General features: G+C 34.6%; 1 protein-coding gene across 5 annotated transcripts; it reads left to right on the forward strand.

The window, feature by feature from the left end:
• Window positions 1-1,227: 1,227 nt before the first annotated feature.
• Window positions 1,228-15,598, forward strand: LOC125847638 (uncharacterized). 5 transcript variants are annotated; one of them, XM_049527279.1, is made up of 15 exons: window positions 1,228-1,358; window positions 3,499-3,546; window positions 3,955-4,036; window positions 5,134-5,287; window positions 5,458-5,846; window positions 6,133-6,316; window positions 7,425-7,526; window positions 7,618-7,941; window positions 8,031-8,114; window positions 8,218-8,376; window positions 9,148-9,231; window positions 10,877-11,014; window positions 13,192-13,304; window positions 13,706-13,869; window positions 15,280-15,598. In XM_049527279.1, the coding sequence occupies exons 2-15, from the start codon at window positions 3,504-3,506 to the stop codon at window positions 15,381-15,383; spliced, it is 2,124 nt and encodes a 707-aa protein (XP_049383236.1). In that variant the 5' UTR covers window positions 1,228-1,358; window positions 3,499-3,503; the 3' UTR covers window positions 15,384-15,598. The 5 variants fall into 5 exon arrangements, with proteins under 5 accessions (XP_049383236.1, XP_049383239.1, XP_049383235.1 ...); XM_049527282.1 differs by lacking the exon at window positions 1,228-1,358 and adding an exon at window positions 2,051-2,141; XM_049527278.1 differs by lacking the exon at window positions 1,228-1,358 and adding an exon at window positions 2,439-2,702.
• Window positions 15,599-16,807: the final 1,209 nt, after the last annotated feature.

Raw genomic sequence — 16,807 nt, forward strand, 5'->3', positions numbered from 1 at the left:
GAAAATCGTAGGGGTGATTTAGACATCGAGTCCAAATATAGTATGCATAAGAAAAATATATTGATTTTGTTGGGTCTTACGTGGATACTTTTGTATAAGTGTAGGATTTCTTAAAAAGAAAGAATATAATTAACAAAAGAAATTTTATTGTTGAAAACTATTTGCTTAAAAGAGTAAGAAAATCATGACTATATATTTAGGATCTGTATCAAATCTTTAATTAAAAATTGAGCAATTTTAGATTTCAATTCTATATATTACCAAATAGATAAATTACAGTATTGTATTCTTCTTAATTGTAACTGACTTTTTCAAGAAAATTTTTACAACTCAATCAACAAAACACCTACTTCCTTAGGAACATATTCTCTTTGTAGGCAGTTTGTTTCTCATAAAACATTTCTCATAATGATATTTATCTGCTAAAAAAAAATCTTAGTTTGTGCGAATAACGTTCAAGACAATAACATCAATGTGGTCTTTATGTAGGAGAGGTGAGAGTTGAAATCTTTTTGTCTTCTTACTTCAAAATTTGTTGAGACTTCATAACAAATTCAATTCCTATTGAAATTCGGATATATTATTTTATTTATAAAAAATCCAAATTTGCTACAATAAAATCTTCATTGATACTCCAATAGTACTAAATCTTGTCTTATATCTCCTCTAAAATACCATAACTTGACAATGTTATACAACTCGAACAAACTTTAGTTGAATTCAAAGCACTACCAAAAAAAACACTTTTCTCTTTAACAATTAAAATTTCACTTTTTTTACTAACACTAATCTAACATTTATATACACTTCATAATATTTTTCACACACAAATAACACATGTTACGAGATATCTTTTCTATAGATAGCCCAAAGCATAATTTATATCTTAGAAAATATTTTCAAGGATTCTATTTTTTGCCAAAAATTTGCACCCAAATCGTTTTGGCTATCCGTTTAATTTTATTTGTTTATTATTTTAATTTTTTATTTTATTTTTTAATTGTCTACTTCAACATATCAAGAAAAGATAATTATTATTTTTCAATATTTTATTTTCAGTGTTATTTACTTATTCTCTAAATTATTTTTTAAGACCTAATATTAAACATCAATTAATATAATATGAATAGTATAGTAAAATAACTATGTAATTTTTTTTTATAACAGACTGAGAAATAATAATTTTCTATATATTGAAAAAATGTACCCAGAGATGCTGTTATTCGTGCAAAAACTATTAAGTTTAGCCTTTTCATATTCCACCAACACCTCCCGTCCGTTGCATTCGTGTCTGAGTCGATCAATACACATTCCCTTTTGCCGTTTCGCCGATATTCCGACGTAAAATCCGGCCGCCGGTAAGTGCCTCATACTCCATAATGCCCGTCGTTTCCTCAAGAAGTAAATATTGCTGCTCAAACACATGAAAATAGTTTTTCTTTGGAGAGTCCAATTTGTTTACTAGGGTTTTGACTTCGGTTGAAACGGGAAGAAAATAGTGTGGATTCTGTGACTTGCTTTGTTTAAGTAGTAGTTTACAATGTACGGTGTAAGGTTTGTGTTGGAAGAGTTTGATGATGGTAAAGTTGTGTTTATTTTTCCGTTTGTGTAACTTTCAACTTTTCCCCTGTATCAAAAAAACACTTCTCTTTTTGTTAATTTTTGGAAGTTTGGTTCACGGACAAGTTTTGCATTGTTAAACCCAAGAAACAGGCAGCATTCCTACAGGACTAAAGATGGAATTTTGGACTTAAAAAATCGAGCTTTGAGTATTTATTGTTATTTGGTGGAATAATTGTACTACATTATCTTGTGATGTGCATTTATTGTTTGACAGTTTGGTTTATTATTGCTGATCATCTCATGAAAAAGTTCAAGCTTATCACGTCTGACCGTCACTTTCCACTTTTTGGCAATGTATCTTGTTCATATTTTGTATAGCTAAGCTTTCTCAAAAAAAACTATTTTGTATAGCTAATATTGCTGTATTAGGTTTTAAAGTCTCACAAAGGGGTACAGTTCTTTGGGGTTGCAGTAGTTTTGATATAAAAAATCGGAGGAATTCCAAGGATGAATATGTCCATACATAATCCTCCACCCAAAACACACACCCCCAAAAATAAATCTTGTTCTGTACAGAGGTGTCTGGCACCTGCCTCCCAATTTTCTATAGACCCCTTCTCTTCCTTACTTTTTATTGTTTTTATTTATGATAAATCTTTAACCAGAGTCGTTGTCCCTCCGATTTAAAACATTTACATTCACCCAAAGTGCACTAATTTTTATTTCTTCTCAAGCCAAAGCCACATTTTAATAGTCTATAACTTTTTCTACCTTAAAATTAAGTCTATTATGTGTGAATTTGTTTTATTTGCCTGATGAACTCATTATAATTATATTTTCTTGTTAATGTTTTTTATTCAGGTATAATCTCATACTTATGCAACATAATTTTTTTGTTTGAGAACCCTTTGTTAAACCATAATTTAGACATACATTCTTGTTAATTCTTTTTTGGGAAAAAATGTCATTGAATACTGGAATGCCAATCTGTTGAGTTATATGTTTTAACCTGCTGTATATGCGTGAGCCAAAAGTTTTCTTCCTTACCAAGTCTAGATCCTGGGTCTTACACTTCCAATCTTTGTTCTATAAGAACTCACTTCTTCCCGTTGTTAGGGATATATTTTATCTGTTCCCTGGTAATATAGGAGCTTCATAATTTGATTTTAGTGTCATTTCTTTAGAATGACTTCTTCTGCTTTTGGTTGATCACTTGATCCACAACTCTACTTTGTCTTAGTCACCGGAGATAAAAAAAAGGGAAGCAGCATCTTCTTAGTTGGAATTGACACAAATAACGCCTGTTTCTTGTTTAGCTTCTTCAGGGGCCCCTTTTGCTTGCTTGACTTGGTGGCTCACCCTTCTAATTGGTTCTTTGTTTTGGAACAAGATGCATATTATTTTTTTCTGATCGGACATAATCAGAACCAAATCTAGCTCTCTATTCTCAAGCCATCTATCATCTGGTATCAAGGCATTGAAAAGTGGAAAACTAGCAAATTTATCCTTGTCCGGTCTAAGTCTGGTCACTTTAAAGAACAAGTTGAAACAAAATAAGTCAAATATTGAGTGGTTCCACCTCATATTCTGGGACACCGGGCAATATCATAGAAAAAGAATGCATGTGAGAAATGAAAGGAGCAAATTATTCACCTACTTTAGTGGTCAATTCCAAGTTAGGGAGCTCTCTTTGGTATGAGATACTATTGTGAATTCTGAAGTCTGAACACGAGCAACTCTGTAATCTAGTTTGTGCAGTTTGGGCTTTATATTTGCTTATCTCTTCTGCATCTACATAAAGTAGCTATACAGTGTACTTGCAGAGTTACTTCAGTTTGCCTTTTATGATATTATGAATGTTTGAACGCATCAAGCTTGAAATTTTTATTCCTGAATTCAATGCCCTTATGGTTGCTATATGGTATATTGTTCTAGGTTTTATGATGGGAGATCTTGGCGTGGAGGACGAGTTATCATTCGAAGGTAAAATCTTTTTCGTTAATCCAAAAGAGAAGAAGTTAGTTCGATAATCTGTTCTCTTGTTATAATCTTTGAGCCGTCATCGGCTATCATGTTATATGTTATTTTTTGCATGGTAAAGAAATCATGGATGTATTTGTGTACCAGTACTTAGTGGTGAGAGCCGCTGATGATGTTATTCATAAAAGAAATAAATGATCATGTGATATTCAATATTGCTTTGTATCATCAATACATTGGAAGTTTAAACTGGGCTCGTTGACCCTTTATATTTAAAGAGCAATTTATTACCAAATTCCTCCCTTTTGTTTCCTCTGTTTTCCTCTTGAAATATATTGTTAAGCAAAATATTAACCCATTATTTCATTTACTTTTTTCCGAGTGCCTATCTGACTAAAATTATTTTTGTAGATCGCTTCAAACAGTATGTAATGGTGAAAAAGGACGGGAAAATCATTTGCTCAACACAGTGTCTCAATCCACCTGTCAATATGTATGCAATGCCACCTTTCCCTGCACTTCTGCTTTGGTTTCACCTTCTGAATAGCTCATGCATATTTTCTTACTAAGTCATGGTGACTTTTATGGAACATTGCGTGCTGATGTGATGTTTATCTGCTACTATAAGTTTCCAGTTTTAGTCGTGAATAAACTTCTATTTTCTTTTCTTTCATCAAAAAAGAAAATTCAGCAGTTTGTTCAATGGAAAACTTAGAAGTTCCTTCTTGAAGCATTTTTCTCTATTTGGCATTCATCGATTTTTTCATTCCAATATATAACAATAATAAAGTAATTTCTTGTTCCAATTTCCAATGGTAGGTAGTTATTGTTGAGGTAGAGTTGTTTGTCACTGGCAAACATGTTTTTTTTCTTTCTCTATGATAAATTAAAGATATAGCTTTCGAATCTGTTGGCAACAGAATTTCTTCTTTCCTTTTCACCTTTGTAAATCCAATCTCTTCTTTCCTAATAACAACTGCATGATCCAGTTCTAAAACTAAGTGATGCTGCAGAATCCTCAAATTACTCTCTTTCTTCTGCTACTACCATGTCATCATATTCCTGACCATCTTCTGCGCCATGCAATTCAATTATCAATACTGTCCTATCTTCGAATTGGTCCAATGTTTCTTCCTCTGCAAAATGATGCATACATTATGCAAAAGCATGAGGAGAGGTTTTAGTCACTTTTCCCTTGTTGCCTTTGATGCAATTTAAATACAACCTGTTTATCCAATCCAAGTATGCAGTAAGGTACCATGTATCCATCAAAATAATTATGAAAATGACGTATCCATTCAAAAAATAGTGAAAAGATTGTTTCATGGTGACGCAGAAGGGTAATCATGATAAGTTGTGTTAAAATCCTAAACTTGATTTCTGATTGATTACTTTCATGTTCTACATTAACAAGGCTTTACTGTTCTTATTTCTTTTCTTGACTTAAATCTAAATCATGGGTTGTTCTTTTGAAGATGCAAAGTTATCGACTGTCTAATGCATTACTTGTCCTGAGGCTTTCTACCCTCCCTCACTTCAATGCTCGATTGATGCAAATCATGATGTGCACTAATCTGAAATGCTTGTCAGGCCTTCTATTTGGAATATAACGGACATTGTCCGACATGAAAAATTGGACTTCCTCTCTGAGTTATCCCGCTGCTTGTTACGTCGTTCTCCAGAAAATTCTCATCAGGAAAAGGAGTGGGATGCATTCCTTGGTTTCCTTCAGAAATACAAAAAGGTAACCTGTTCTAGAATCCTGATACCTTATTGCATTGATTAATTGCCCCCCAAAAAAGAAAAAAAGTGCAGCTAATGTTTTGCTTCGTACATACTATTTCTAGGTGCTCAATTTACTTTAAAATTCTATTTATCTATCCAATACATATCTGTATTACTTTGCTATTGAAGGTTGCTATTGGAAAACATGAGCGCTTTCAATTTTTCATACTTCCTCCCAAAGAAGGCTCATCATTCAATTGTACATTTGCTTGTTACCGGGAGAGGAGAAAACCAAGTGAATGTCCTGTAGGTAAGGCCTCTGGATCAACTTCTCATGTGATTGAGGATGCTTGTTCTCCCTGCAATAAGGAGGCTGTTATAGGTGCCCAAACTTGTGATTTGTCAGCCAAAGCTAGTGGAAGACCTGAAAAAACAAATGTACAGAATATTTCCCTGGAGAGTAATTTTGTGCATGCAAATCCCAGTTATTTGAAAACTCTAGGTCATACCCATTCTGGTTGGAGTTTTGGAGCAATCGCGGAGTTTGTGGACAATTCTAGAGACGCCAAAGCAACTAAGTAGGTAGACAAGTCACTTTCCTGGTCAATGATTCTTCACTGGCTTCCTTATTTTAATTTTGTCTTGCCCTTTTGGTACTGTTACCATGATTTTTTAGAAAAATGCTTGTCGTTTTTGTACTCCCCTTTTCCTTCTACTTGATCATTCTACCTTGCTTGCAGTTCTCTCTTCTAACTGTGCTAGAAAGGTGGGGAGTGGGGGAAGGCAGAGGTTACCATTTTTTTGGTTGTGCATTAAAGTTGCATAGTTTCTCATTTCATGTTGCTTTTATTGGATATTTGACAGGTTGGAAATTTCTATTGACATGATATTTTCAAGAGTGGTTGGCAGAGAAATTCCTATGCTATGCATTATAGACGATGGGTGTGGAATGAACCATCAGGAGATGCTTCAGATGGTATCATTTGGACACAAGCAACCTGATGCGGATGACCCTAATCGTATTGGGAGATTTGGAATTGGTTTTAAGGTAGGTTAATATCTGCGTGCACAAGATGTGAAACTCTCAAGGTCCCTATCTGTTGTCGATCATGGTTTTATTCCCACTTTTTGTATCTAAGGTCATGTCCTCGGTAAGCTGAAGGTGCATCATGTCCTACCTAATCACCTCTCCAGTTTCTTCTCTGTCTACCTCTACCCCTCAAATCTATCACCACCAACCTCCCACACTTCCCTCACTGGAGCATCTGTGCTTCTTTTCTTCACATGCCCGAACCATGTACCTCACTTCTCATCTTGTCCAACTCAAAGGCTGGTGATTGTGGACAGAGTGATAGTGAAAATGATCTACACAAAATACCTCTTAATGATATTAAGACTTTGTTCAAGATCTTAATGATCAAGACCTATTCAGACCAATTAAGTGTTTAAATCTTAATCTTAATGTAAACAAATGCACTTAATGGTCTAAGGTCTAAGGTCTGTGCTATTTTAAGTGCAAACTAATGAGGCCTAAGTGAGATAATCGTTCAGAGGAACAAACTCCTCTCAATTAAACAAAGGAATATGACAATTCATTTTTACAGTTTATGGCAAAATCTTTTGTAGTAGGTGATCGATTTGCCTATCTACAAACATAAAAATTGTATAAGTTGAGTGAATTAACTAAAACTGATTTAACTGACTAATTGCACGCCTCTATTGAAATACCAGATGAAAACAAAAAGTTTGTTCCATATCGACTCCAGTAATTAATGATACAATTTAATTAAATTAATAATTTGACAATATGGTGGTACCAACATGGCAACGTGCGTACAAGCTGTATACAAAAAGTTGTGATTCTTGTGAATGCTAAGCGAAAACATGATCCTGCACAAAGTATACATGCAATTGCCTTATAAACCATGTGCTTGTTGGTAACAAGCTTCATGGTTAACTGTAAGGACTTGGGAGTTTGAATCTTGTAATTAATGATAATGACTTCCTCATTTTTAGTAATGTTGGATTGTAATGCAGTGCTGGCATATAGATGCATCTCCTTTTGCTTGAGCTTCTTTAGGTTTCACCTTAAGCTGCCATTCTTCATAGCTTTTGATAACATGATATCTTTCTGTTCCATTGGTGTTCTTTGTCAGACTGGGGCAATGAAGCTTGGGAAAGATGCATTGGTTCTGACACAGACTACTAACTCTAGATCAATTGCTTTCCTTTCCCAGACACTCAATGAAGGAAAAGATGTATGCACCAGATGAACTTGTTAGACTTTTTGTTTTGGTTGTAATTTTTGTCAGTAGTGCTTATCTTTATCTGCTCATTCTTATGCTGCAGAATCTGGAGATACCCATTGTAAGCTACTACAGATATGGGCAATTTATGGAGCTGGATAAGCAAAATGAGACTTTGTTCAAACACAACTTGAAAGCTATTAAGGAATTTTCACCGTTCGATAAGTATTTCATTGGTCAAAAAGTAGGTCTATTCAGTAAGGATGGCACGGGAACACATATATATATCTGGAATCTGGATGAGTGGGGACCCAATTATAGCCTGCAATGGGAGTCTGGAATAACTGGTGGGAGCTCCTTCCATCAGGGTGATATTCTCATTCGTTCTAGACGGGTCAGAGCTCGTCCAGGCCAGATGACTCAAATGGTTGGTTGGCTTCTTTTATAACTTATATTCCACTTTCTCTCTCTCTCTCTCTCTTTTCATATTTCTAAGTTACAATTGTTTGGTTTTAGGTTCCTTTGGACTATTCACTTAGATCTTATTTGGAAGTGATCTTTCTTGATCCACGTATAAAAATATATGTCCAAGGATCACAGGTATTTATACATACATTTTGCTTTTGTGTAACAGTTGTCTAGGCTGATCCCTATGTACTGCTAATGAGGTTGGAAACTGATTCTTTTTTTAATGTTTTAATAGGTTAAAAGTCGACCATTAGCAAGATCTCTGAACAGGACTGTTGTGGAAAATGGTACTATAATGGGGAAATTGGTTCAGCTTACGCTGGGTTGCAATCAATTGGAATGGGAAGAAGCAAATTGTGGAATATTTCTGTATTGGCATGGACGTCTAATAGAGGTAAGCGTTGGACGTTCATTCTTGCCTTCTTCATTGTTTCAGAGAGGAGATGTTGTCTTTTTTGCTTATAGTTGTTCATAATCTCATTGTGATTTAGCTTTCCATTTCTCTGAAACGAAAATATAATTGATTATAAATATGATGAACTAATGACTTTTTAAGGTGTTCTGATCATAAATATGCAGTACTCTTATACTATATTACTTGATGGGTGACATTATGGCTTCCATTTAGACAGTATTACTTGATCGTATGGATTTGGGATTCCTGAAGCGGACATTTGATTATTCACCTACCCCTAATATACCTTCTTGTACGTATATTTCAGCTTATACTTGATTTGAAGGTCAAGATGGCTTGATATTGAATGATTGTTAGTTACTTGAAAAAATCCAGGATGAATTGGACTATTTACTCATTTTTTTCCCCCAGTTTTGAGTCTCTTGTTGAGTTCAAATTGTAGTCTATGATGAAACAGCATATGGTTGTGACAACAGAGCCTCTTATATCAATAGTTTAGATTGCTGAATCCATATCTTGATTCCTATGTGTTCACTCCAAATTCGTTGAAGTCAATAAGAGGTTCTATTGACTCAAGGAGATCAGGATACTAGCATTTAGATTCCTAGAAAATAAATGACGAAAAAGATCATTTTATTTTCACAATAAATTGGGTAAATATATAAGGATTTATGTCCACTTTTGGCTGGGAAATCACTTGTCTAGCTGACAATCTATAGTATAGCAGCTGACATGGTTATTCTATCACAGGCTTACAAGAGGGTTGGGAGTATGATGCATAATGGAGATAGAGGTCGTGGTGTCATTGGTGTTATTGATGTCACAAATCTAATGGTGAACATTCTCTTCCTTTCAGTTTCTTTTTTCAAGTTGATGATGTTTTTGCAATATGTTGTTTTTGGTTTCACTTTAAATTTACATAGCGATAACATTGCAATTTTAAACTTCTGTATCCTAGACAATTTTATTTATAAAAGAATTATAGCAATGTGTTGTATTATTTTGTGATGTTCCCTAAAATGATGATTGAGTGAGTATATTTGTTAGAATATAGATTTTGAGTCCCTTCAACTTTTTAGAAGGTCACACCTAAGCCCTAGGATATTTTTACAAAGCAATGTTGTGATTCAACTATTGAAAATGAGGGAAGTTTGCAATATACGTGCATGAGACAATTCGCCCTCTTTCACATGAAGTGCTTGAAACTTGAGATGAACTTTATATACCCAAATTATTTAACTTTCCATTAAAGTTAATTTGATTCTTCTTAGGAAGGGATAGAAGAAACTGCACAAATTTTGGATTTTATAGGCACTTTGTAATCTATTAGCCTGTTTTGTTTTTTCTCTTGTTGGAAACCAATTTTTGGAGGTCTCCAGCATATCCTTAATGCTGATGAATACAACATTACCTTTATCAAAAAAAAAAAGATGTAACTCTCACATCCCATTTCCATTTGCTTAGTTTTAGAGACCTCCATGAGGTATGGATAAAGTCTACCCTACACCTTACCCTCCCCATACACCACTTGTGGGATTTCACTTGGTTTGTTGTTGTTGCTTAGTCTCTAGACAACCAGAGTTTTACTAAACCAAGTCGCGTGCAATTCTGTATCAAAGAAGTTTAGTACAGTGGCTTTCATTATAATGTTTCCAAATAAGTAAGATAAAGAGTAAAAAAGGAGCGTAAGAAATTATGAAGACGATATGGTGGTAATTGTTGGTGAGTTGGAGTGATTAAACTTTGAGCCGGTGGAAGGCTTGAGAAATTACTGGCCAGAGTAAAGGGACCAAAAGCAAACAAATCATTACTATACAGTTCCAAGTTTAATGATGATCAAACACGAGATATCTTTGATGAGCTGGAAGACTCCTAGATCACTTAACAAACTAATGATATGAATTCATGTGAGAAGTAGCATGTTTACCAAGTACCAACCGTTCGAGATTATTTTTGTCTATCAATGTTTTACTATATAATTTCTTGATGTTATGATGGTATGTTTTCTGGTGTAGAGAGGAAATACCATTTTTTCTTGATAGTTCAGTAGATTTTACAATTCTAAAATATCCTTGTAGTATAATACTTTTGTGTATCTGACACCCTCTTCAGGTATATTAATTGATAACAATCAACTATCCTTAATTCTAAACCAGTTGATGTGGGCTATGATTCGTCAGTTTTCATCATAACTTAACTATTTTTATGGTGGCTCACAACCGTCTCGTTTGTCCTTTATCTGGATCTGGGATCATCTACACTTTGGATATTGGCGTAGTTGTTGTCTTGATGTATCAATAAAAGTTTTTTCTTACTAAAATTAGAAAAGGAACTGAATATTTACTGACAATATTTGTAAAGAAAGTGATGCTTTAACAAAGAACCTTTCAGTTTACTTTTTATAAGACATTCCTTATGATAAAAGTACATAAGACATACCATGTCACTTTCATTTTCAAAATAATGTTTCATGGCACAGGCTGAAGATAACGGTCATGTTTGGGTGCACAACAATAAGCAAGGATTCCAGGACTGTGAAGTGTATGCTGAATTGGAGAAGTGGTTGGGTGAGAGATCAGACAAATACTTGGATGAACATGTTGATAAAGTTGAATTGGTACGTCCTCACTACACTGGCCTAGTATTAACTTTATTCGTGGTAGCTACTTCTTCCTTCCCCCATCCCAATCTTGATTTTATTCTTAATGGGCTATTGTAATTTGCCATGGATTTGAAGCTGATATGCTCTTCAACTTATCATTTGATTGCTCAGTTTTGATTGGATAACTTGTTTAATATCGGGGATGCAATCTAATAACTTAAAACCACCCTATCAACTTTGAATGAGGACTAATGAAATGAGTTCTGTGGAGTAATTTGAAAGATAAAATGGTGGTCGTATTCATGCAACCAAAACAAAATATTTTTTTTAGCAGAGCTGGATCTGAAAGGGCAAGTAAACTCAGTTAAGCAATGATAAGCAAGGCAATATAAAGCCTTCGAAGAAAAAATAACATTTCAGTGATGCTAGAGTTAAGGTTGCCTCAGGTTCAGACTGTTGGTTTCCCCTTTTTGGAGATTGATGAAGTGATTTATTATCCATACCCACAAAGAGGCGTGTGGCACAGAAATTATTTTATGTGGTCCATCTGATAACAAATAAAGCATGAGGAAAGCGTTCAAATGTTTCTGCTTCATGCGTAATATTTCAAAACTATTTTCAGAATTCAAAATTGGTGCTGTAATCTACTAATTTGTGAGTATGATTATCCAAACTACTGCCTGCATAGGCAGCAGTACGCCTTTACCTTTTTTTTTTTGTTTTTTGAAAATGGTAATGGTGTATTCTTCAGCATTAAGGAGATGCTGGTGACCTGCAAACAGAGGGGAACAAAAGAAGAGAAAAAAAAAAAAAAATTTACAAGGGTCCTAATAATTCTACAATTTGTTCTGTAACCTCTAAACCTTTCTCTTTACACCAAAAATAAAAGGATGCAATACAATCCCATCTAACCTTCTGAATGGAATTGGACCTATCTTCAAAATTTCTACTATTTCTTTCTTTCCATACTGTCCACCAAATGCAATGTGGAATTATCCTCCACCATGCCTTTTGACTCTTGCTCCCCCCTCTTCTTATCCAACAACTCAACAAATCTGCAGTATGCTCGGGCATGGTCCAGTTTGTTTTTGTGAGACTAAGGAAGATGGCCCAAATTTGTGTTGTAAAGTTGCAATGCAAGAATAGATGCTGGTTGGTCTCTGCTGCGTTCCCGCATAATGAACACCAAGATACTATAATCTTTCCTTTTCTCCTCAGCACTTCATGTGTCAGGCAAGCCCTTCTAGCAACCAACCATGTAAAGCATTTTATCTTAGTTGGTGCTAAGGTTCTCCATACCTTTCTCCACAAACTCTGCTTAGAGTTGCGTTGCTGTGGACTTTCCATTTTGTATGCCCTGCTAACCGTGAAAGCCCCATCTTTACTATGTTTCCATCTCAAAGAATCAGGAGCATTGGTGATGCCAGGGAATTTTTCTAATAGCTCTAGCAATTTGGCTGCTCTCTCCACTTCCCAGTCATTCAAAACCTTCTGAAGATTAGATCCCACCCTTGTGTGGTCCAACATTCATTGATATTTGCATCAGGATTACAATATAGTAAGAACAGATCTGGAAAGGATTCTTTTAGAGGAACCTGTTTGTTCCACGCATCTGTCCAAACTTAGTTCTCCTGCCATTTCCCACTTCAATGTATGTATTAGCTTCAAGTTTTTGCCATAAGTTTCTGATAGTTCTCCAGACCCCCACCCCATAGGCATCAACACTAACATTACTGCACCAAGGATTGTACTCACCATATTTGGATCTGATGACATCCTTCCATAAAGCTTGCCCCCTCTTCATTATACCTCCATAACCACTTCATCAAAAGACTATTGTTTTGTTTCCTTAGATCTCTAATACCCATACCTCCTTAGTCTTTGCTTTTCAAGGTTATCTCCCATTTGACTAGGTACGCCTTTACTTTCATCTCATGTTGATGCCTTGCAAGAAATATTATTGAAAAAAGTACCATTAATCCTCTTCTTTGTATGATTCCCTTTTTGAAATATCAGCACACTCACTATGTAGCTTTTCCGGCATTTCTGAGACTGATCTAAGCAGGGAGAAGGGATCTCTCCGATTTCTCTCAAGTCATTCTATTGTTTTTTTTAGATTTACGAGTTCATGGTTCATTTTGTCAAAGATGGCATTCTCACCAATTTTTAACATGGGTTTTCTTCTCTTACAGAAGGCAGGTAGTGGTGTATACAAACCTGACAACGAGTGGGTGCAGTGTGACAAATGTAGAAAGTGGAGAATGTTGAGCCATGGCTTCAACAGCAAGACTTTACCACTTCAGTGGTAAGAGTCTTATCTGACTTCCCTGGACTTAATTGATAGATGTTACTGTATTATTTCCAAAATTGATAGGTACCCACAGATTTAGATTCTCATGAGAAAATTGATATAGAGATTGCTTTAGTTCTGAAAAATTTACTCCTCTTTCTCATCTCCTAATTATGTTCCCCTTGTAATGTGGTCTTTTATAGAAAATCTAATTTATTGCAAGATGATATTTATTTTGGTTGTGTTTAGTTTTGTCTACTTGTTCACTAGGTCATTATAATAGTTAATTTGTTTTGCTGTTGTTTTTCACTTTTTCTCATGTACAAAAATTTGTCATCATGTTATTTGTGAAAAAGTATTTGCCTCATATTCACTAAATGTTTTGTTCTGTATGTCCTGTTTTGACATTACTATAGGTTCTGTTACATGAAACCTTTTAACGGGGAATGCGAGGTATCAGAGCAGGAAGTTGAACCTGGAGTGATAACGATATCCAGCAAGCGTCTGGGATACAGTTCCACTGAAGATCCCGAAGAGATAAAGTGCAAGCTCTCTAGACAAGCTGTGGGGACATCAAAAAGTATGACACTGAAATTGTTCACTTCCTTAGTTATTCTGGTTTGCAGCTAGAAATGAGTGATTATTATATTATGTTGCCATCAGTGTTTTTAGCAGTGAATGACAAACAAAACAAATAATAAAGAAAAAAAATGAAATGCTACTTGCAGTGCTGCAAGTGCCGTTTCCTGCGAACAGTGGGTGTAACATTGTATACAGTATAATAGTTAAGCTACTCTTTTTCCTGGTGAGAAGTGCATGTTGAAGTGATTTGTGCTTAATTAGATAAATTTTCCAAGTCTAGGTGAAGCAGCTCGAGGATATATAATTTTAGATGGTCATTTAAGTTCTATTTGTAGGGTTGACCCATGATATTAGTGTTTTGTTTTTAGTTGAAGCCAGTGTCTTGGTGGGGCGTTAGGCTAGAGTCTAGACCCCTACCTCGTATATGAATAGAACATATCAAAATACATGTGTGAGGAGTATGAAGCCTAACCTCCTCAAAAGAGACTAAGGAATTGGACAGACCCAATCGTTTACACTTCAATGCCAGAAACTCAGATTTTGGCTCTACTAGAAATGTTATACAGATTCCCCTTTTATGATATCTAAGAGATAAAAGATCTCTTTCAGCAGTTCCCTTACAAAAGTTAGCTTCACAAAATGTACAAATCAACATATATCATCAAAATACCAGTTCATGAGGCTTTTTCTTCCTAACACTAAGGCTAGGGATCTTCCTTTTATCCAGTTGTAGTAAACCTCTCATTTGCCTTGTGTGGCTATCAAGAGAGTTAAAGTCTTCTCATTTCCAGAGAGTAAGCTCAAGATAGCAAGTTTGTCAGCCATTTGATTGGCTGGCCTTTTCTTAAGGCAGTGGTGAATAACTCAATCTGAATCTGGTAGAGCATTTTGTATATCCTTTGTTTTGTGAGTTGCCATGGAATCTTGAAAACCTCCCTGATGCATTATTGCAAGATATCAATGTTCGTTGAGAAGGTCTGCAGGGCGAAAAATCTGGAATGGATAATTTTCATTAATTTTAGTTTTCTTATGTACATAGTACCAAAGTCCACATCCATTGTCGTTACTTGAAGTAAAGGAAACATATCAACACATGTTTAGGATATTTCATGTTAACGGTTTCAGTTTGCTGGGCTGGAAACAAAGAAACATTCCAGCTCTTTAATAGGGTGCAATTTTTTTATGGTTTTGTTGCCTCTACTTTTGCATTAGACTTGTGTTAACTGGATCGACGTAAATTTTGAGAGCTAAATGAGAATTCATTATTGTAAAGGTTCTGAGGTTAACAGTTCTGAGTGATTGTAATGAGATTTAACTTTCAGTCTGCAGATGTTCCATAAACAGGAAAATGCTTGTTAGGTCACATTGTTTCTTTTCTCATATTTTCTGCTTCTGGTTTCTTATGCAGACATGGGTGAGAATGATTCAAGTCATACAATGGATGACGATCAAGCAAAAAACTCATCTGCACAGACACGTAAAAGGCTCCGAAGGAGTTGTAGGAAAAGTTAGTATTATATTGAAACATGCCGTTTCTTCTTGTGCAGGTATCTTTACGTATGTATATGTTGTCAATATGCAGCGGCTTTTTGTTAGTACAATTATATGTTGGGACAGGTGATAGTGAAATATGTGACCGAGCACTTGTCTTGAGTTTAATTTGAGCAACTTTCACATATAGCAAACATAAAAATCATATTTGTATGCTATAACTATAGTTTGCATAATTGTGCTCTATAACAAATTTTATGTTTGCTATGGCTATTAATATGTATATTTCGCTATACATATACAAAAGAAGCAATTGTGTAATCTGTTTCAGTATACGTATACAAAAGAATCAATTGTATAATCTGTGTTTGTATAAAACGAGAAAGAGAAAAAGACAAAAGAAAACTGGGCAGGGGAATAACTGTATTTGTATAATCATAAGTGTATAAGACAAAAATATATGTATTTGTATTTGTATATACAATTTTCTTTCGCTTTATACAAGCACAAATATAATTTATACATTTGTGTTTATATAAAGTGAGAGGTGAGCGAGAGTGACGAACGAGATTTGGGAGAGGGGAACGAAAAGATATGTATATATACAATTTTCTTTCGCTTTACAAACACAAACACATTTTATACATTTGTGTTTGTATAAAGTGAGAGAAGTGAGGAGAGACTGTCCAGCGAGAGACGAGTGTGGCGAGCGAGAAATTCAGGGAGAAGGGAAATGACAACAATTTGTTACGAGTTACAATTAAATCAAACTGTGTTTATATCATTTAATTTAAATTAATAATTTGTTATTTTGTACAATTTTTCCTTCTAATTTTCAACTCGTACAAGTAAAATTTTGCAAAGAGACGTAGATTTTCACTTATTTGATCAAATCAAATATATACATAATTACTAGTAGCTTTTTCTTTTCCTGTTTCTGTGAAGATAGTACGGTGAATATCTGTTTTTCTTTTTTGGTAATAGACTGAATGAAAATATATTGTAACAGAAAATGAAAGTGGGATTAAAGGAACAATATTTACTATTCATTAGCTCTCACGCTCAAGTATATTCTCATATATATTTTTTTTTGGAAGGGGTTACATTTATCTTGATAGCAACAAGTGTAACAATACAGTTTATGCTAGGAAACAAAATCATATGAAAAGAAAAAGGCATATGAGATAACCGTATCGGTTGTGAGTGACATCAAGTGATTGATATTTTCTCTTTTTTCTCTCTAATCTATCTAGTTCGGTTGAGAAGCGTATTTAAATGTGGTAAACTTCCTTAGACAATAAAAACAAAGAGATGCTAAATAAAATGAAAATAAATAGATTTATAAACTTGTATTTTCTCTTTGATTTGAATCTCAAAATAAGGATCAATTCTATAATCACTAAAAGAAATAGTACTAAGACACTTATTAATTATTCGAATTTACA

Source organism: Solanum stenotomum, chromosome 12 (genome assembly GCF_019186545.1).
Source record: "Solanum stenotomum isolate F172 chromosome 12, ASM1918654v1, whole genome shotgun sequence".
In the NCBI taxonomy this organism is placed as follows: domain Eukaryota; kingdom Viridiplantae; phylum Streptophyta; class Magnoliopsida; order Solanales; family Solanaceae; genus Solanum; species Solanum stenotomum.